A 22015-nucleotide genomic window follows, 5' to 3' on the forward strand; every position below is an offset into this window, starting at 1 on the left:
CTTCGTTCAATTGTCATCTTCACAGTGAGGTTTTTTTCTGACCACCCCATTTAATACTGCAAGCCCCACTCCCATTTCTGGGACTCCTTAGCCCAGTTTCCTGCTCATGTCATCCCTACAGCGCTTATCTCCTTCTTATGTATTCTACAATTGGTCCATTCGCTTCTTGTCTGCTATCCCCACATGAATGTACGTACCATAAGGGCCCACACTTTAGCCCCTTTTATCCACAGTTGCATCCCCAGTGCCTGGCACCTAGGAGATGCTCAGTAGTTATTACACGAATGAATAGCATCAGGCCTCTTTATACCAGACATCCAAAGCCCCGGACATCTTTCTGCTTGTGCTGTGAATTTGGAAACACTTTTGTAGAATAAAAATATCACACATCAAAAATAGTTCTTGTAAAGGTATAGACATTTGAGAAATAAATATGTCATATATATTCAGTTGAAAATACTTTTTTTTTGTAAGTAATACATTGCTTTGGATTAATCACATAAAGATGAAAGTCAAGAATTTTGCGAACAGTGTTTCTTGCTAACATTACTCAGTTATGCCTTTCAGCTCAGTATATTGTATAGGAAGGATATCTTGTTAAAACAACTGTTGAAGGCAAGTCATGTCATATCAGCCACACTCTGTACCCTATGGGAACTCAAATGTTCCAAAGTCTATGTTAATATAATCTTGCTGCTCTGCTGAGCTAAGGCAAAAACCAGTTTTTTGATGCCATGTAAGGCTTCATAAAAGTACCACATTATCTATATGTCTTCCAGAAATGAAGGAAAGCTGAGGTGAAGATTATGCTGAATCAATTTTGGAAGGTAAATATTGTGAACAAATACCATAAAATAACCTAGAAAAGGATTCCAACCTCCATTTATCAACTAACAAGACGTCTATACTCTTCTTGATGTAATTGGTAACATGCTATCTACAGAAAAACAAAATTCCCCCACTCAAGGGCTCAGTGGCTTTTTAGCACGAGGCTCTCCACTTTCTAAGGCAGGATTCTCATGCAGTACTCTATGCAGCTCTACAATTCTCCTGTACTTTTTTCTTGGGATGTGAAGTCTTATTTTTGGTTATCAACCTCTATTCATTGAAATTGTCTGATGACAAAAGACAAAGACCCAACTTGTTTTTAGGTTTCCAGGGAGTGCTGAGGGAGAGGTAGCAATAGAAAGACAAGACCAGGGTTTTTTTCTCTTAATTAATGCTATTTTGAGTCTAGTGAGAAACAATTATAGACAATGTAAAAATGCATATTACCAAAAACTGCATGCTTGCTTCATTGGCTGAGGATTTTAAAGGCCAACTCTGATTATTATACACAAACAGACCCATAGAGATGTGAAAGACTTGAAGACTAAGGTTAATTTTTTAAATAACTCAATGTGATTCCACCAATTAATAAAATACAAAGCTAAATCTTAAAATGTTAGAAGTTAGGCCCCCTACAGATTCTTATGGACTCTGTAAAGACAGTTTATAAAAGAGTTACTAAATTATAAAGTTATTTATTAACATTCAATAAATCATTGCCTCCCTAAACAATATTTTAGAGAAGTTAACTTATGGTTGTAAGTTCTCCCCTTTTGCCAGCTTGGTGGCCAATATTTAGTATAAAGGATGCAAGTTTCCAACTGTTTCTGTGGCTACTAGAGGCTGTGATGAAATGTGTTCCAGCAGCCCGCAGAGACTGGCAGGTGGACCAGAGACCATGGAAGCTCAACTAACGGAAGCAAGCATTAGTTGTACTACAGTGATATCAGCTTTGCGAGCTAAGGCAAGAAGAGAGAAAAAATAGCAAGTGCAGGACATACCTTGGAAAGAAAGGTCATGAAGAATTTTAAGTATACAATAATATCTATGAAGTTAAAAAGAAGATGATCTCCAAACAGAAGAAGAAAAATATTTTTAAATGATGCAAGCTTAGTTGCTTAACATACTGCTAACAGGAGAGTCAGATCCCCTTTCAGGATACTCAAACTCATGTTCTTTAAACTTGATGAAAATATAGAAGGACATTATGAAGATCCTGTTAACCCAGATAGTTTTTAGAAATCAAACATCATTTTTAGCAATAAGTGCACTAAACCTTGAAAGTCAAGTCAGAATTTCTACAAAAACCAGTGTACAAAAACTATCAGAATTCCTGCAAAAGGGGGGTTAATGCTAGGATTTGTGCACTCCAATAATTAACATACCCTTATTATTTAAAAAGGTGAAAACCTTCACTTATACAATGGATAAGGGGGGCCTGTATATTGAGTCAAAAAAATAAAATACAACACTTCAATTACAAAGTCTAAGGAAATTATGATTAAAATGGGATTTTTCCTTCTCTACTGTTTATCTAGATGGAGGTAGGAACTTAATAAGAGTGTGAATCTTGAAGTTCATAGTCAACAGATCAGAAAAATGTTATGGAAAACCTCCCTTCAATATGGTGGTTGTCAAAAAATGAATACTAATCACACAAGCTGGTTCTGTCATTAGCAAACACATCTACATCATTGCTCTCATGCAGTGATCTATCTTTAAAAAATGATGTGTCATTCCTGCACCATCACCTGTAACGTGCATGTGTTATGTTTGATTGGCACCTTGATTCACAGGCAACATTTACTAACAAACAGAGTTGAAGGTCATTATTTGCTGATCACTAGTTTATGTTATCCATCCCTATCCTATAAGGTTAACATGTATTTGTTTCTTACATAATGAGACATGGGTTAAGTGGTGGCCATTTCTTTTATAAGTAATTCATCTATGGAACCATTTTTGGCTGCCTATGTATGCCCAAAAAACGTTTGTTATCTGATGAGTTCTTCTTGGTGCTCTATTGATATTTAATTTTTAAAGTATTTCCTGATCAAATCCTGTTGAAGAATGTAGGTAATCATGTAAACCACAGCCAGCATACTGGACCTAGGGCAGTGATTCTCAAACTTTCTGGTCTGCAAACCACTCTCATGAATCAGGAAATCACATGGTCCATCCACCCAAACCCATGTTCACATAGTAGCCCTTAAATAAATCTTGAAATAGTCACTGCTTGCCCAAATAGAAAATTTACATAGTCTTCTCACTTCTTCATTGTCATAACAGCCCGTCAGGTGGCCTCTTTCTCATCCACTCTACGCAAACACGGAGGCTAGAAAAATCCCACATACTCCACTATTCCTCAGCCCAAACCCTTCAGTTTACTGAAACCACATAAAATGCCAAATCCAAATTCTTCTCTTTTCCTTCAATGTCCTACAAAGGTCCCCTTCTCATTTCTAGTAAATTCTGAACAGAGACTCTTATTTCCATCCTCTGTCATATACAAACATGACTTGTTCATTCTCATCCCACAAGGACCAGCTTAAGTTTCAGCCTCTCCAAAAAGAGTTTCCCAATTCCCCACAGCCATAAATGCTCTTGTTCTCCTGGACTTGCAGAGAACTGAGAGACTGATACCATTCTTAAGGCACTTAACATTCTCTGTCTTGTAAGAAAAGCATTTGTCATACTCCATCCCTCATACTGATTTAATTTCCTTCGTACTATAGAGCGCTACCTTTGGAAAACCACATATGTATCTGCATATTGGCTGCCCTCCTAGGTCAAGTATACACTCCGTGCCGTAGGAACTGTGGACGTCCTGTTTATCACTGAATACCTAGGGCCTAGGACAATGCCTGGTACTTAGTAGGTATTCAGTAAACATTTATTGAATCAATAAATTATTCTATTCTGAGTTCCACTGATGGCCTGAAACTTCCTTGAGATTGAGGAATGTCCACAGTTTCTCACAAAGAGATGATAAATATTTCCTTGACAAATGAACGTTTGCTCCTGAATGGAGCCAAATAACTTTCAAACTACCATATCTTCCCCCAACATATTCCATTTCCCCCCAAATATTACCAGATTGCCTAGTAAGGGTAAAATGGAATATTAAAAGCCAGCAATGATGTCACCATCGTTTAAAAAATCCTTGTCTAGTGCATTCTATTTCCTGTTGAGGGTATAAACATAAAATCTTTTTTAAGTTGTGGAAATTATTAGGAAATTTTTAAATTAAAATACTGATACATATGTTTTTATCATATATATTTATTATATTTTTATAATTTTCCTTATAACTAAAATACAAATTATAATATGGATCACAAATAAGTCTACATGAAAGAATACTGTGTCCCAAGGTTCCTATTCTATAAAGGCGGAGACTGGATGTTGAATTCACTACCTGTAATTTCAAGAAAACCAAAGGCCTAGGAGTACTGGCTCTGCTAGATACCATGCCATGTGGGCACGTTTCCACACAGTCCTGCCAATTCCTGCCTGACCCAAGGCATCCCCCTTGTTCCAGTTCTAAACAAAGATTTATGACAAATTATGTTCTAGCTTTGTGGTGTGGGTTAGGATGGGACCACCCGACACATGTTCTCTTGGAACCTCATTCAAATTTAGATCCTGAGACCCCTGGGGAAAAAGACAAATACAGTAGCCCATACTGCTCTTTAAGTATTCAGTGTTTTTCTATTGTAAAGAAATTTCATGTTTGTTATATTAGGTTTGCAGTTTATTGTGTATTTTGCATGCATATTATAGGTTTACCTAAATTTCATAATGTAATAGTTATTTCTAATACATTACTTTGTAATACTTATCTAATCGAGACTATTTTCTAAACGAATTTTAAAATCCTTTCCTGGTTTGTTTTTTTTTTGGGGGGGGGGGGTGGCACGGTGGGGATGTTCCCATCGATTAGTCCAGAACATTACAGTTAAAGAGCAAGAATATTAATATATTTTCCACTGTTCATTTAAAAGCAAAATTGAAACACACTTTTAAAAAGATCCCAGTAAAGAATCTCTTCCTCAGAAATGTGACAGAAACAACATGTAGCTTATAGTTCTACTTAGCATAACCACTTTATAGTGTACTTCTTATTCAAATAATTTTCAGAATAAATTTGTTTTTAATTTTTTGGCTGTTATTATGTTGGTTGCATGAGATTAACACTTAAGTGACACAAAAAATGAAGACTCCATCCAACATTCTTTAAATAATTTTGTCACTTTTGTGGTTCATAAATGTTTAACAGCAAGTAACAATGGCATTAATCCATGTAATTAAGGGAATTTAAAATGTAATTATACATTTAAAACATCATAAAATGCCTACCTTTAAACTATTGCTCTAGAATGATAAGGAGATAGATTTTCATTGGTTGTTTTAATAATTTTAATTATTGCACTTAGTTTCTGAACATTTCTGTATTTCACTATGATGGAAAGACTCAACTAAAAGATTCACTCTAAAATGTGAACTTTATGAAAACTTCTGGAACTGCCTATTTGGCCACTGAATTGGGTCTCTCCTCAAGATGCATGAATAATCTAATCATGGTTTTTCTGTATCTTTTTATTATGACCATGTAAGTGGTGACCTAGAAAAGTTTCTTGAGAGCAGAAAACTGTCCTTTTCTGTTCAATCCCACCTATGTCTTTTTACCAAGTTCTGTGCATCTTCTTTGATGGAAGCTCAATAATGATAATGGTGTTGTTCCAAAGATGATAAACTATTAATTTACCATGAGGCTCAATGGCTGGATCAGAATCACTCAGTTAACAGCAGAGAGATTATGTAACAACCTTCTGGGTAAATGTCTCATGGGGGCAACTTGTACCCGTTAGGTGGTATGGACTAAATCTAGGAAAGAGGACAGATGCTGAAATTACTTATTTTCAGCACACACTAGACCAAAAATTCACTTTCAGTCTGCCATAACTGTCTAAATTCCACATTAGAAAAAAGACTTCTGAATCAGGATACAAAATTAAGAGCACCCATACTGTTATATACTTCAAAAAGTTGTTATAAATATGCTTTAATATGTTTCTATCAACACAGCACAGTCTCTCTTGAGCATTCTTTGTGCTTTATCATCTTAAATATCTTGCATTCCTATTGGGCTAAACAGTCACCATTCTGCTCATTGGATAGTTGTAATTAGTCCACCACTGCATGAATGCAGGACCAGGTACAGAACAAAGAATGCAACCTCAGCTTTCCAACCAGCAGGCTGATGCTCTGACCCCTACGCCTTGTGCTATGATCATGAGTGATGGAGCTGTTCCGATGCAAGCTACTTTCAAATAATGATCCACAAAGTTAATCAAAAGGGCTTCCCTGTTCAATATTTACCTGTTATTCATTGACAGTCACTGTCTGCATTGCCATCTATGATGTATAGAGTGGGATCAGGAATACTGAGCTCAAACAGAACCTCAGTGCCTGGCTGAAGTACCAGGCACAATAAAAGCCGAATTAAGCTGCTCTTCAAACCACCCCTGACACTAAAGATGTCTGCCTGAATTCCACAGCAGCAAAGCATTGCTCCTTTCTGGATTTGGAGCCCAAATTAGCTGCTGATAATAAGAGAAATGAAAGGATGAACAACCACATGAGGGGGAAAAAAAGAGATATTAGGTATCAAAACATAAACATGGAGGGGAAAATCGTAATTTCCTGTACTTGGACAAAAAATTATTATTCCCTTCTTGATGTGATCTCCTTGCTTTTATGTACTAGGAAAGTCATATCTATCCTGAAAATTATTTTTCTCATTTTAATACACATTCAACATTTTAAGCTAAAAAATAATAAGAAAATACGGATCTTTTTATGTGTTAGGTATTTAAAAGCTGTCTGTCAGTCTGTCAATCAAATGTACCCAGAACGGGATGTTGACCAGACTCCATGTCCACCCCTGAAAAGAGACAGGCAATCAGACTGATCATAATACAATTCTCCCATTTTATTTGTTAACCATCAGCTAGAGAGCAAGGCTTAATACGAGACCTTATTATTCACATTATCCATGCAGCTTGGCGGGTTTGAATACAGGTGTTTAAAGGAGGAAAGTCATTCCAAATGTTAATCCTCTTTTAACTAATTTTTCCTGAACATTTACTTAGGAATGGTAAACAGTTTTTGAGCATTTAGTATGTACCAGGCATTGTTCTAAGTAAGTTACATGTATTAGTACACTTATTCTCCATGATAAACCCTATGAGAGAGACTATTATCATTACTCAGAAGAGAAAAATGGGGGACAGAGAGCTTATGTAACTTATTCAAGATCACTCAGCAAAAAACAGTGGAACCAGGGTTTGCACACATCAGTCTCCATCAGAGCCTGTACACTTACCCTCTACACTGAAGTTGCCTCTAATTGCCTTTAGCACTACTGAAGAGGTAAGACAATCACTTGCCTTTAATAAGCACCTTAAGAAGATTTGTGGAGTGAATAAATGAATTAACATCTCTAAGGAGCTTGCAATTTTATTGAGAAGATATTATCCATACACACACCCACACACTCTTTTATCCTTTAACTTTTATGAGTTTATGTCATGCCTCGCCACTCTGTGTATGAGTTCCTAAAAGTATATATTTACATATATATGATTGAGTGCCCCCAAACATGTGATGCAGAGTAAATGACACGTGAGGATTTAATCTTGGGCTCAATGTTGACTTCCCTCTCTTTTCTATCCCCCCTCAATCCACTCCATCAGGAAATCCTGTTGGCTCTTCCTTCAGAAAAGGTCAGAATCCTAAGTCTTCTCACCACCTCCACTTCTACACCATTGGTATGAGCCACCTTGCTTATGGTCATAGTCTCCAATCTGGTCTCCCTTCTTCCACCCTCATCCCCCTGAAGCATATGCTCAGCCAGCCGCCAGACTGATCCTAAAAATTACATTATGTCCCATTACTCCTCAATTCAAAAATCTTCCCAAGGCCCCATTTCAAGTAGAGTAAAAGCCAAAAGCCTTACGTGGCCTGCCAGGGTCCTATGTGTGACCTCCCCATCACCTCGCTGAACTGTCTCCTGCTACTGTCCTCCCTGCTCATACAGACCCCACCACACTGTCCTCCTTGTGGTCTTTGAACACATCAAGAACCCTTGAGCCGCAAAGCCTTCACTCTGCCTAGAGTATCTTCCCCTGCCTATCCAGATGCTTAACTCCCTCACATCCTTGCTTAACTTGCTTATCTTCCCCTGCCTATCCAGATGCTTAACTCCCTCACATCCTTGTAACTCCCTCACATCCTTGACATAAAAATGTCATACTTTTAAATGGAGCCTCACCTATTTGAAACCATACCAAAAACTTCACCCCAACACCCCTAATTTCTTCTTAACCTGTGTTTTTGTTCCATAGCACTGACCACCAAACAGACTATGTGATCTACTTGGTTTTCAACATTTGTTGTTTACTGCCTGTCTCTCATGCCCTCAAACTTGGAGGGTGAAGATTTTGGTCTTTGTTCATCGACATATCCCAAACAATAGTTCCTAGTTATAGAACGTACCCAATTAATGTGTTGAATTAAGAGAGGAAAGAAACCACTGTGGATAAAGCCAAGGCACAGAGATAGTGCATGTCTTGTACCTAACACGAGAAAGTGGACACGTTTCACAGATAGGAGCAGAGAGTTTGGGTTGAGAAAGACCTTGGGGGAGAAGGGGAGGCAAACTAGAGCAAGACTGGTGGGTTTTAAACACTAAGCTATAGACACCATGTGGTGAGAATGAACAGTCAATGATTTTGAGCAAGGAAATATGCTAGAAACATTACTTTAATCTGATAACTATTTATAAGGTAGCCCAGAAAGGAAAATTTGTACTGTCTTGCAAGGTACTTTGTGTACAGTAAACTCAAATACTTAATAAAACTGAATGAGGGCTTCCCTGGTGGTGCAGTGGTTAAGAATCTGCCTGCCAATGCAGGGGGCACGGGTTCGAGCCCCGGACCGGGAAGACCCCACATGCCGCGGAGCAACTAAGCCCGTGCGCCACAACTACTGAAGCCTGTGCGCCTAGAGCCCATGCTCCACAACAAGAGAAGCCACCGCAATGAGAAGCCCCCTCACTGCAACTAGAGAAAGCCCGCGTGCAGCAACGAAGACCCAACGCAGCCAAAAATAAATAAATTAATTTTAAAAAAACTGAATGAGATGGGAGATAAGACGAGTAAGGGGGAGACTGCAACAATCTAGGAATGAAATAAGAGCTTAGATTAAGGATATGGAAAAAGAAGAGAATTATTTTTAAATCATGCTATAAGCAGGATATTTCAGACTAGAGAGAGGTAGAATAGAAGACGATTCCAAGAGCAAGCCTGATAGACTAGAAAAATTAAGATAAAGCAAAAGAAGTACAGGGTAGGAGAGGAACATTCTAAGGAAGATGTGGAGATCTTTTCTGGGAGAACGGCTGCCCTGTCCTGGACAGAGCCCTAGACTGGGAGATCAGGAATGTCTCTCTTCGCAGGAGGGCCAGGCCATACCGCCACCGTGTGAAATTCTTCAAATCTCTTCATCTCTAGGACTCGAGGGCTTTTTGTTTGTTCGTTTGCTTGGTTTAAGGTTCTTTCCATGTAAAATGGAGATAAAATACAGTTCACTGGGTTGCTTTGAGGATCAATTGGGAAACACCAAGAAGTGCTTGCAAATTTGTTGGCCTTTAGATGCAGAGGTTGATATACAGTGGATCACAGGCAGAGACATCAAGCAGTTTAGAAATATAAAACTTGAATTTGGAAAGAGGTAGGGCTTGATATAAAAGCTTCGGATTCATCCATTTCTGTGTGATAACCGCAGTGCAACAGCAGATGAAGTTTCCAAAGGGGAGACCTAATTGCCTCCACACTCGAGGGTACACAGCTGGGAACACAAAGGACACTGAATGTTTCAAATATAAGAAACTTCCCTCCTCTACAGGTAAGGCTTTAAGTTCCTCAGAGTCTTATTCTTTTGCAGCAATAGATTTCATTAGACTAGCCTTCAGTAGAGGATGAATGTTTTTCTGAGGAAAACTATCATCCTGTTCCAAAGGGCCACATCATTCTGTTTAAAGGGGATAAACTGCTGGGCCAGACTGACTCAGATTATTCTGCTATAAATAGTCACCAGAGGAAACTTTATTAGCTGTGTAAACTGAGCAACTGGCCTACCGTCTCTGAGCCTTCATTTTCTTCAGTGCAAAATTAGTATACTACTTACTTACTTCAAAAATGGTTATTTGGGTCAATTATCATAATGCCTAAAAAACCACAGAACACCACAGTTGGAACCTGTTACTTCCTTTCCTTCTGATTTCAGCTAATCAATTACCGCATCTGTATTACTGGATATGGAAAACCAGACAATACAGAAGCAAGAATGGTGAAACTGAAACCTAACTTCACTATCAAGAGTTAAAACGTCTCTTGTCCGCAGAAGGATCAATTTAGCCTCACAATGAAAGGCCTCAGCGTCAATGGGTATTTCCTTTTGATCCAGCTGTATTGTCTATGTCTCAGAGCCTCGAATTTCAAGGACACTCTGTACCACAGCAGTCATTTGTGTCCTGCAAATTTCTCCTGAACAGAGCCAATAAAGGTATTTGTGGTGCAAGTGAACCAAACTTGCCACTAGATCCTTATAAAAATACACAACTGGACTTCCCTGGCGGCGCAGTGGTTAAGATATCCACCTGCCAATGCAGGGGACACAGATTCGATCCCTGGTCCGGGGAGACCCCACATGCCATGGAGCAACTAAGCCCCGTGTGCCGCAACTACTGAGCCTGCGCTCTAGAGCCCGCAAGCGACAACTACTGAGCCTGTGTCCACAACTACTGAAGCCCGCGCGCCTAGAGCCTGTGCTCCGCGACAAGAGAAGCCACTGCAATGAGAAGCCCATGCACCGCAACGAAGAGTAGACCCCGCTCGCCGCAACTAGAGAAAGCCCATGCACAGCAACGAAGACCCATTGCAGCCAAAAATAAATAAATAAATTTATTATTTTTTTTAAATATGCTACTTAAAATCTGCCTGCGCTTAATTTTAGTTTAGTCTCTCCTTCCCCAAGGCATTTCACAAGTGCAATAAATTAAAAAAAAAAAAAAAAAAAAAGACAAAACAGCATTCTTCATTCCTACTAGCCTCATATAAATTGTTACTAGCTTTGGGCAAGCAGCATTCAGAAAAGACGGTAAACAATCTTGCTATCAGATGAATTTATAGACCGTCAATTTTACAAGAACTCAAGAATTTCCCCTACCCTCCACTTTCATCCCCACTGGATGTGTATCCAAATCTCTCCTTTTAAAAACATGGTGACATGACCACCACTGCTTTCACTGATATTAATTCAAGACTTAGGACACCTGGTGAATTTCTCCAGGGGATGAGAATTGGAGCTGCTGCTTATTTTCCCCTTGCAAGCCATCAAGTAGTTAGGCAGTCCCTGGAAAAGCATGCTGCTTCCCTGGAAGTGAGCAAAGACCACCCTGTTATTACAGGTATCCCCCACTTTTCTAAAGTTTGCTTTACACCACTTTGCTTTTATGAAAGACTACATTAGTACCTGTTTTCAATAACTGAAAGAAATCGGAAGAGGACTTTCACATTTGGGGAAAAAGCAAAAGCGAAAATAGCCTTCAGTGTTTGTTTTGCGGTGAGAAGTTACAGAGGCAGCGAGCTCACCCTGAGCAGAGAGGCACCACCAAGTTCCTTCCCCAGGAACTACGCTCTGCATCTCAGCATCAAACCCTCATAGCTTTGAACTGTGTTTGTGAGCATGTGTCTTCATCTCCATTTATTTTGTGCATCTGTTAGCAAAATGGGTCCTAAGGTAATTGCTTCTTCACTTTACATCATTTTGGCTTACAAAGGCTTTCCTAGGAATGCTCTGCTTTCGGATGGCAAGGGAATCCTGCACTGCAAATGTTAATTCTTCACCAGGAGATTCAGCTGGTGTCTAAAGCACATGGAATGGGAGACTGTGTCCAACACAGCCATGCCAACTCAATTTCACTCCTACATCAATTTTGTTAGTGTGGTTGGAGAGTGGAAGCAAAGAGGAGAATCATCAAAAAGATCGTGCACCTCTTCTGGTTTAAAGGCCAAGGCATGCAATTGGCTGTGATTCACTCTGAGCACCCCTGACAGGCAACAGTCAAGGAAATGAGGCTGTTATGGAAGCTTATGTTGGTTGAAATGCAAGTGATGAGAATTGCTAGAGAGAGAAACAGGCCTCTCGTCATTGGTACCTAATGAGAAAAAGCAAAGAGTGAGGCCCTATATATAAAATCTTTTATATAAATACTACTGCATTTAGTATTTATTGCAGGGAGCCTTTATAAATGAGCTGAAGGAAAGGAAGGGAAATTAGGTTTTAAATAAGATACAATGATGGTCTATTTAATCACATAAATATCAAGCGCTCAATTCCAAAGAATCCTCACACTAATATGTGAATCACAAAGGTCTCAAGCTGGCCAACAGAAAATCACTCAAGTATACTTTCCTTACACTCCGGTTATTGAACCAAAATCCTCCCAGAAACCAGACCTCTCTCTGCTTTGAGAACTAGATGAAAACATCTCAATGCTGAACACAGTAAGTAGCATTCTGTTTAAGCAACCTAAGGATTGATGTAGCAGATGTGGCATGTGAGAGAATGAGTTTGTAAAGTAGCCAGAAAACTCCGTCTAATCACTTAACGGTTACCTCTCATGCATGTACATATTCTGATCTAAAAAAAGCTGTATGGGACTTCCCTGGTGGCGCAGTGGTTAAGAATCCGCCTGTCAATGCAGGGGACACAGGTTAGATCCCTGGTCCGGGAAGATCCCACATGCTGCGGAGCAACTAAGCCCGTGCGCCACAACTACTGAGCCTGCACTCTAGAGCCCGCGAACCACAACTACTGAGCCCACGCGCTGCAACTACCGAAGGCCGCACGCCTAGAGTCCGTGCTCCGCAACGAAAGAAGCCACCGCAATGAGAAGCCCGCGCACTGCGACGAAGAGTAGCCCCCGCTCGCCGCAACTAGAGAAAGCCAGCAACGAAGACCCAACACAGCCAAAATAAATAAATAAATAAACTGATTAATTTTTTTAAAAAAGCTGTACGTTTTCTCAAGCCCACTATACCCTTCTCACCATTAGCTTCATCCTCTAAACTTTCTACTTTTCAATGATGGACTCTCTAGATAAAAATACTGAGAGGATAGAGAAGGATTTCTCTGCTGAAAATTTTATCACTAGTTCTTGCTAGAGTTCTCTTGTTTTTTCTAACAAAAGAATTTAAATTCCCCACACAAGAAAGTAGTAAAAGTTCAGAAAGGAAACACAGACTGCAACAGGAAAAAATATACATTGTGTAAGACAGCAAATCTCTGCAGAAAGTAGTTTCTATATGGAAGTCGACTAGTTTCCAACTTCCCTTAAATAAGCTGCTTGTGGACAAATTAGAACACTTGGCCCCAGATACCTGCCAGCTGAAGCAACTTGTGGATGGATTCATAAGGAAAACCTATATACGTGGATACAGAACTATCAAAGATGACATGCATATAAACACAATTATATCTAAGGATAGACACCAAATTGTTAATGGTGGCTGTCTATGGCTGGTGCGATTACAAACACTATGTTTTTTCCTGTATGTTTATATGCATCTTCTAAATGCTCTGGAATGAAATGTGTTGCATCTCTATTCAAAAAGAGCTTTTCCAAGAGAAAACAATGTAACTAATCTAGGAATCGCAACCCACCCCCCAGGCCACCAACCCAGAGCCATGGCACTGGACTTCATGAAAGGTAATTCCAAGAATATCCCCTTAACACAAGTTGATGTCCTGCCACAGTGTACTGGATAAGCTCCAAAGTAACACAAATCCAAGGTCATTACTGAGCAGAGGACAGGGAATTCCCTGAATCAATAGACAAATACATGGAAATAAAAGTTCTGAGTAAAGTTGAAAACAATCTCTTCCCTTGGTTGTTGTAAGACTATTAAGGGGGGTATGCTGATTATGTATCTTCTCATTTAAGTGGATAAAAAAATCCTGTTGCATTTTTTCTTCTGTAAGCTTATACATACTTTTAACATAGATCATAATACTTTTTAAGTGGCATTTCCATTTTAATGTATTTTCCACTGGAAGTTTAAGAAAATATAATCTTCCTAAGCATATGAAATTTTCTGGTGTATGAAATTAACAGTGATCCTGAATATTCACTAAAGTTCACAATTATTCCTTATAATGGAATACTGTATTTTGAATGCTATGAAAGTGGAAATTCTTGCATCTATATTACATAACACATGGTAATAAATGGTAAATTTCACATACAACTCAGGATGTGTTCCTTTAGGAACGTTGAATTCCTCAACATTTCCATAGTCATAATGGCTTATCTTCCTGGAGTCTAAATGATTATTTCCATTTTGTAAACAAGAGCTCTATGAGGTGAATAGTTGCTCCCTAAGTTAGATGAGTAACAAAGCACTGCTCATTTAGTTCGTTTTTACTATATGCCAAGCACCATAGTAAATGTTTTTGTGGTTTAGACCTTACGCTCTGCAGTCAGACAGACAGGAGGTCTAATGCAAGGGTCAGTAAACTTTTTCTGTAAAGGGCCACACAGGAAACATTTGAGGCTTTGTGGGCCATATGGTCTCCGTCACCACTACTCAACTCTGTCATGGTAGCACAAAAGCATACATAGACAGTGCATAAGTGGATGGGTGTAGAAGTGTTCTAATAAAACTTTATTTACAAAAACAGGCAGTGGGAAGGGGCAACAGATGTGGCCAGTGAGCCATAGTTTAGTGATGCTGATCCAAATCCCACCATATCCTACCTTCTTAACCTTGAGTGAGCTACTCTATAAGTCATCTGTAAAACGGTGGTAATAAACATACCTAGTACCTCCGTTTATTGTAAAGACTTTTAAAATATATATATTAAGCTATTAGCCCACTGCCAGACATCAGTATCTGGTAAAAGATTAGTAATGTTAGCCATTATCATCATCTTTATCATCACATTGATCCTCAAAACAACTATGAGATAATTATCATTTTTGTCTCCATTTTAGAGGTGAGAAAACAGAAGCTTAAAGAGTTAAGTAACTTAGCCACTGTCCCACATCTCATAGATAATTGTGGGGCTTGGATCAAACTCAGATCCATTTCCAGGAGGTTTAGCTTTCTCTAGCAATGATTAAATATTATTGCGTGGACTTGTGGATCTAAATTAGACTAAAGCATAATTCTTCTACTCTGATGCATAAACTAAGACCAAAAATTCACTAAAGACACCTTTACAAACAACACACAGAACAAGCCGTTCTTAAGGTGAAGAGAATTTACTAAAACCACAGTTTATAGATAAGTTTGCTCTATTATTTTTTAAACCTGGGCACAAGCACATCAGTCTCTGTCCCTCTCTGAAACCACCCGTTAGCGATTTTGAACACTGTAGTTGAACAGCATGCCTACAAAAGGCTCACTGTAGCTCTATTCCTGTAACCTTGACCTTTACTTTCTGTTCTCAAGTTTCTAGAGTTCTCATACATACTGCAGGTGTGTCACTAACCAATTATTTTTAAAAATCTAGGCAGTCACTTCTCTCATAATGAAAATATACACTCTGGTGAAGCCAATTAATATTCTTTCATTTTAAATCATGCCTCCTGTGCCTGTCCATTTTTACTCTCTGGCATTCCTTTATCTTGAATTACAAGTGGTCTGTGAGGAGAAAGGCAAATATGGAGCACCTCAAGCCAAGAAAAGCAGTGAATTTGTGGATAGGTCCTGAACTGGATTTCATACTGGGAGAGTCCTCCAAGATGTTTATAAATCAAAAATAACTTCAAGCTAACAAACGCAGGATGACTGCACACTCTTCCATGCAAAGCACACTAAATAACTTTCTAAACAGAGGAGGCGCTGAGGCCATGGGCCACTCCGCAGCAGGTTTCCTGCCTCAGGCCTAAGCTTCTTCCAGAGCTGTTCTCTAACAGGCAGTCCGTTCCACACTCCGCCCCTCCTGAAAACCCCTCCAGGGCCCCACAGGAGGGCAACCTACCAGATGCCTTTGCTCCCCTTTCTTCTCCAACCTTAACTGTCACCTTTCCCCCATCCCTCCACTCCTGACATGTGCCATTTGTGATCTGCTACACAAGAAATACTCTTCTTTTAGCCTAAATCACCACCTCAGGCACCCCTCCCCCAAATCAGGTATCTCCTCCACCATGAAGACTCCAGGGCCCACCTTGACTACTAAAAATACCTCTTGCATGGCACCACTTCCACAGTTTGCACTCATCTCACCAGAGGCACCTCTCACATGGAACCCCAATTACTTGTTTACATCTCAGTCTTGTAGGCTTTTGGAGGGCAGAAGTCTCTTAGTCACCTTTGACTAAGTCAGTTTGTGTAAAACAGCACCTGACTCGTGTCGGCAATCAAAATACATTCGTTAAATGAATAAATTAGTTCCTTTTAAAGCTAGTCCTAAATAATAAACGTTTATGCCATCACATTACCAAGATATGCTACTTCAAGTCATTTGCAGGCAAAATCGTTGGTGTGACGCTAAAATTAACTGGGAGAAACCACCAGAAACCATGCTGAGGTCTGAAAGGCATGATGTGGAAATCAGAATTCATTTGGATGTTGAAAGGCTTGAAGCAGTTCTTGCTACAAAGTTCAACGTCTGTTTAACATGCAGATTCTATTAGAGCTCTTTATGAAGTTCACTGTATATTTCTCTTTTCTCAATTCTTAGGTATTTACTGATCCAAACACAACTGGCGTAAATTATTCTAATGTGCGTGAGGTGGGGGATGAGGAGCCAGTATAATAGCAATCAATCAATCGGGTTAAACAACCAGTAAAAGAACTTGCTGCTGCCACTGGAGCCTCCTTGACCTTTCCCTCCCCTTCAGCACTGGTGACCATCTATCCCCCAGCAGCCTGCCTGCCAAGGCACCTGTCTTGTTCTCCTTAATTGGGAGGACACGTGCAAGTGGTTAGTACTCTTGTCTGGCACAACACAGCAGATGAAGACTGGTGAATTTCTTCTTTCTTCATTTATTCTCCTCCTCTTTCTCCTGGACCCTGTTAATTCCTTCCCTCTTCTGAGTCTGAATCTTCCCATTTCCAAACCCCTACTTCGTGGCAAAGGCCAGCCTCGATACTGTCCCGAACAGGAGAACACCCTCCTTCTGGGTTTGCCCCTCCAGGCCCAGGTTAATTTCTCCAATCCCTGTCATGGTGTCTGAAATTACTCTGTTGGAGAAGCCACCCTTTTTTGCTTGAATTCTTTACTTGGAGTTGCTTATTAAAATTCAAATGGAAGAGTAACATTATCAGTTAACAACACCTGATCCGCAATGAGGTGGACAGACAAAAATGTATGCCCCGCCTCTTTGGGGAAAGGCCCAGGCGTGAAACACTACCCAGGTATCCAGGTGGAGTGAATTTCACAGAGGAGGAAGATGGGCTTGGAATGGAGAAGACAGGAAACAAAGACAACCCTCACAAACTTGCCAATGTCTGCTTCTCTTTAGGTGATACCTGTCTAGTCAATTACAAGCACCTTCTCAATCTTGGCTGCACTTTGAGACTAGGAAGCCCGAGTTAAATCTCTTTGTTCAAAATAGGTACAGCAGTGCCTCTTGACATGGCATAGCATAGGCTCAATAAACGTCAGTAACTTACGTTCCAGTCTCCCCAGACTCGCCTTAAAGCTGTGTTCAACAACAGTCATTTCAAGGATGCCCAATCTTCCTCGAATCCCTCTACAGCAGTATCCAACCAGATAGCTAAATTGTGACAAACTTTAAGGCCCTAAAGGCCTTTCTCAGCTGACTCTTTCCTACCTAGTTATCTTTCCCCACAATCACGTATTAACACAGGTAATTTGATGAATTTATTGCTACAATTCCATCTCATGTCTGGGAAAGTTTCCTTTCCTGTGACTCAAATATTTTCTTGTCTTTCTCTAAAAATAAAATTTAAAGTTATCATAATTATTATGGAGGGGGATATCTTTTTCTCCAACTCTCCATACTCCTTTTACTTTTATGATTGAAAATATTAAAAAGTAAGACAACTGTTTTAATTACAAATAACCGTGTCATCTCCCAATCCAGTCTACTACTTTATAGATGGGTTCACTAAAATCTAAAGATACTATTGCAAACTATAAGGAGAGCTAAAAATGGAGAGAGGGGTCTGGGATCTAAATGTTTCAGTACTTAGCGAAATGACAGCTTAACATAAAGCAATGAAATTTATAAAGTATTTACAATGTGGTTAGCATTCTTGAAAACACTGTATTCCTACCCTTCGCCAAAAAACTTAATATCACCAATTACAATTTGAAGTTTTAAACTGTCCATGTCATAGTCATTTAATGTAAGAAGTTAGGGTAACTACCATTATTCTGAAACCATAAATTATGGACATTTTGAAGTAATTAATCACACATTTCATATTCCTATGCACTTTAAACTTCAATATCATTGAAATGATTTAATTATTTTAATAATTCCCAGTAACATCTAAATGCAACATATAAAATGCTTTAAAATGTAAAATAATTCACAATAATTATAAAGCCATAGAATTACAGTTGGAAGGAATATCACTCCTCTTAAGCGATATATGCTGGTAAATATTTAACAACTACGTGGGGGTAGGAAAGCGTCTAATTTGCAGCATTTTCCAGTTTCCACAGTGGAAATACATTGCCCAATTTCAAGTCACCAGTATGAGGTCAGGGGTCAAAGAGTTGGAAAGCTGAGCATACAGCCTGCTCTCATGAGCCTATCCAAGTTGGCTCCAGCACATCCTAGATATGAGAGACCAGACAGTCCTGAACCCTTTCCACAGACTGACCATTTCTTTATAACCCACGGTACCCTAAACACTTACTGATGTAATACCCATACGTCATTATGTTTACATGTCTACCTACCAACTACTATAGTGGCTTTCAATCTTTTTTGGATATAAAACACAGTGACAAACACATTTTAACTGATAACCACCCCCCATGCACACACATACTTGCAGTTTTAGGTGCACATACAAACACACACATAAAAACCGGAAGCCTCACAAGATAAAACACACTCTTCCTAAGTGCAGTGCACTAACATTTTCTATTCTCTTCCATTTCATTTTTAAATATCTGATCTTGATCCACCAAATTGGATTCATACCCCAATATTCCAGTAGGGCCCCCCAAATTAAAAAACAGTGCTCTACTAGACGCTAAGCTCATTGAAGACAGGATTATATGTCTCTTGTCTATGTCTAGCCCTGTGTCTAGTAGTAATTATTGAGGCCCAAGAAGGTTAAGTAACTGCCCAAAGATGAACCTGCCATCTTTGATAAAAGAGCCCTCAAGGCAAGTGATAATTCATTACACAGAATCAGGATGTTCATGGCTTGACACGGAAAGCTAGAGGGTCCTCTAAGACAGACACTCCTTCAGCAGAAATTAATGGAAAAGTTTTTTTTTAATTGTACTAAAGCCATCAATGATGGAACTTTGGCCGTATACCCACGGTAGCCTAATGGCCGGCACTGCCCGTCTGCCTAGGATGACTAGGCAAATCTGAGCGATCAGCATTTCCCTTTAACTGATAATGTTCACCCCTAAAAAGTGTTGAAAAGATACCCATCTTTTTCATAAAACATTTTCAATCCTCTAGGGAGGGGACCTATATAAATGCCGATTAATATTAAATATATTATATAGAATATACATACTCCTATATATAATATACATTAACACCAGCTTTCCAATAACCAGCAGCCAAAGGTGTAGCTAGAGAAAACACTCAGGAAAATAAAGTCAGCATCCACAGCTTTTTCTCTTCAATGTGCTCTTGCACCACATGCTTTTTTTATAGGTGCTATTAAATGTACACTATAGTTTCAAGACAATCCAGATAAGCATCTTCACTAAAATACACAGCACCATTAATCATCTCAGTGACAATGCTCCAATTTAACATCTTGGGGATTTCCTCCCCTTCTTCATCATTTATTTGCCAATATTTCCTTGTTATGAATATCCCCCTAGTGACTTTCTCTGGCAGTCACAGCTGTGCTGCCTACTGTGTCTACCTTGACTACAAATAACACCAATTCTTAAAAAAGCAAGCCCTTCAGATGACACCTACGGTTAGAAGAGAAGCCTTGCTGTGGACTGAATTCCTGGAGACGGAGACGCCATCCACACTCTCGCAAGTTTAAACAGACAAACCTCAGCCTCTAAGTAGATAGGAATGCCAGACACGTGACACTGGCTTAATTACAAATGAACAACAGTTGGCTGAATGGTCAACAATTAACGGCTGCTTTAATACGGCCTTTAAAGGACCCCCTTCTTCTACAGCAAAAGGCTTCCTCAAAGTATCCACGAATCACAACAAAGCCACAAAATCACTAACAAATTACAGAAACCTGACCACCAAGAGCCTCAGTAATTATGACTCACAGATAATAAGAATTTTCAAAAAATATCCATCAGAAAAAAATCTGCATTATAATTACACTAATTCTGATGGAGAGAATAACACTATCTAGACAACAGATTATCAAGAAATAAAGCCAGAGATAAATAAGTTGCAAAGATACAGGAAAGAGTCCCAGTGCCAGCCATTTCGCATCCATTTCAGAGAGCATCCTCCAGGGGCTCCAGGATTTCTTGATATTTTATAAAATGGAAACCATGAAAGAAAACGCTCTACATCCAACTGGAGGAGTAAATAAAAGTAGAACTCACCAGCTTGTATTCAGAAAGGAGGTTTAAGGAAAAAGGGTACTTTTTTCAATAATGAAACTCTATTGCAAAAGAAGAGTTTGAAGACAAAAACACACCAAAGTATATTTGAAAAGTATATCCAGAAAGGCTAATGCCTTCAGTGAAATTATGTTTACCTTACTTTACATTTTCTATAGGGGGACTTAATTAATTAAAAGTTAATGTTGCTTCCATCAATATTTCATAACTTTTCTGGAAAGCATAAATTTTTTTCATTTTGGGGAAGACTCCAATTTAGATTATTGTGTTAGACAAACAAAAACCAAAAACTTTCTTCTTAGCAAAAGCAATACAAGTCAAGCTAAGATACATTAAAATGCCTTTCCTTCCCAGAGCATTTATTTCAGTGATAGTAACAACACCTCGTTACCAACAGTGCAGAGTCTGTTAAGTAATGGAGCAAGCAAATGGCAGCAAAGCCAGAGGACTCAACTTCAATTTAACTGTCCTGTAAGGTACATAGTAATTAGCTGCAAAGCTCTGAAATCTTAGCTAGCATGTTAAGTCTGCTACATGACAGTATAATTTGACTTCTTAAAGGATTATGCAAATTACAACTCATCATTCCATTACAGGACTGGAAAAAAGTGACAGCTAATTTATACATAACACACCTTTCAAATCCCTAAGATGCATAGCACCTGTGCAATGTATTTTGCCGAGATTTTCTTGCATATAAGTACTTGTTTATTGCAATATAAAGAAGCTTACCTAAGAGGTTTAATATAGTCATTTAAAAAAAAAAACTTTTAGACCACAATTTCAAAAGAATAAACACTTTTTTCTGTCTTGATTTCATAGGCAAAATTTTTGGTTGTTTTTGTTTGTTTTGTTTTGTTTTGTTTTTCCCCACTAAATTAGAGAAATATAAGGTTTCAATACAAGGACATTTTTGAATAGCTGGCAACCACAAGCACTGATGCACGAGCCAGAAGGAAGACTCACAAAGATTTCAACATACTTCTGGTAGGTAGATTCACAGTAGATTCCGTCATATCTGTAGATTTTCCTACATTCTGATTGGTTGGGCAGAGGATGCTGGGCAGTTATTCTGTAGAGGCATCAAAAACAGATAGACATGACTAGAGGTTCTCTACAGTCAACCGGAATGCAGGATAACAAGTATGTTGAAATTTAATATTATTTGCTTTTTTATGCTTTTGAGCTATATACATAAAGCAATGTGTACATACATTTTAGAACATTAACTTCCACTTTTAGAAACCTGCAGGCAGAGAAAACTTTTTTCAGTTCTTCATCAGAACAAAAAAATCTTTTTTTATCTCAGAGTCATAAAAGTGGAAGGAAAGAAAGA

At 38.9% G+C, this 22015-nt stretch overlaps 1 protein-coding gene across 2 annotated transcripts in view; it reads right to left on the reverse strand.

Annotated features, from left to right (window-relative positions):
* The window catches only part of NPAS3 (neuronal PAS domain protein 3), an 855298-nt gene that overhangs the window by 726653 nt on the left and 106630 nt on the right, over window positions 1-22015 (reverse strand). The window contains exon 2 of one of the 2 annotated variants that reach the window (XM_068534494.1): window positions 21662-21751. The exons of the other annotated variant lie outside the window; for it this stretch is intronic. Coding sequence (XP_068390595.1) covers window positions 21662-21751 — 90 coding nt within the window. The remainder of the gene's footprint in view (window positions 1-21661; window positions 21752-22015) is intronic. 2 annotated transcript variants of the gene reach the window in all.

This window comes from Eschrichtius robustus, chromosome 1 (genome assembly GCF_028021215.1).
Source record: "Eschrichtius robustus isolate mEscRob2 chromosome 1, mEscRob2.pri, whole genome shotgun sequence".
Lineage (NCBI taxonomy): Eukaryota > Metazoa > Chordata > Mammalia > Artiodactyla > Eschrichtiidae > Eschrichtius > Eschrichtius robustus.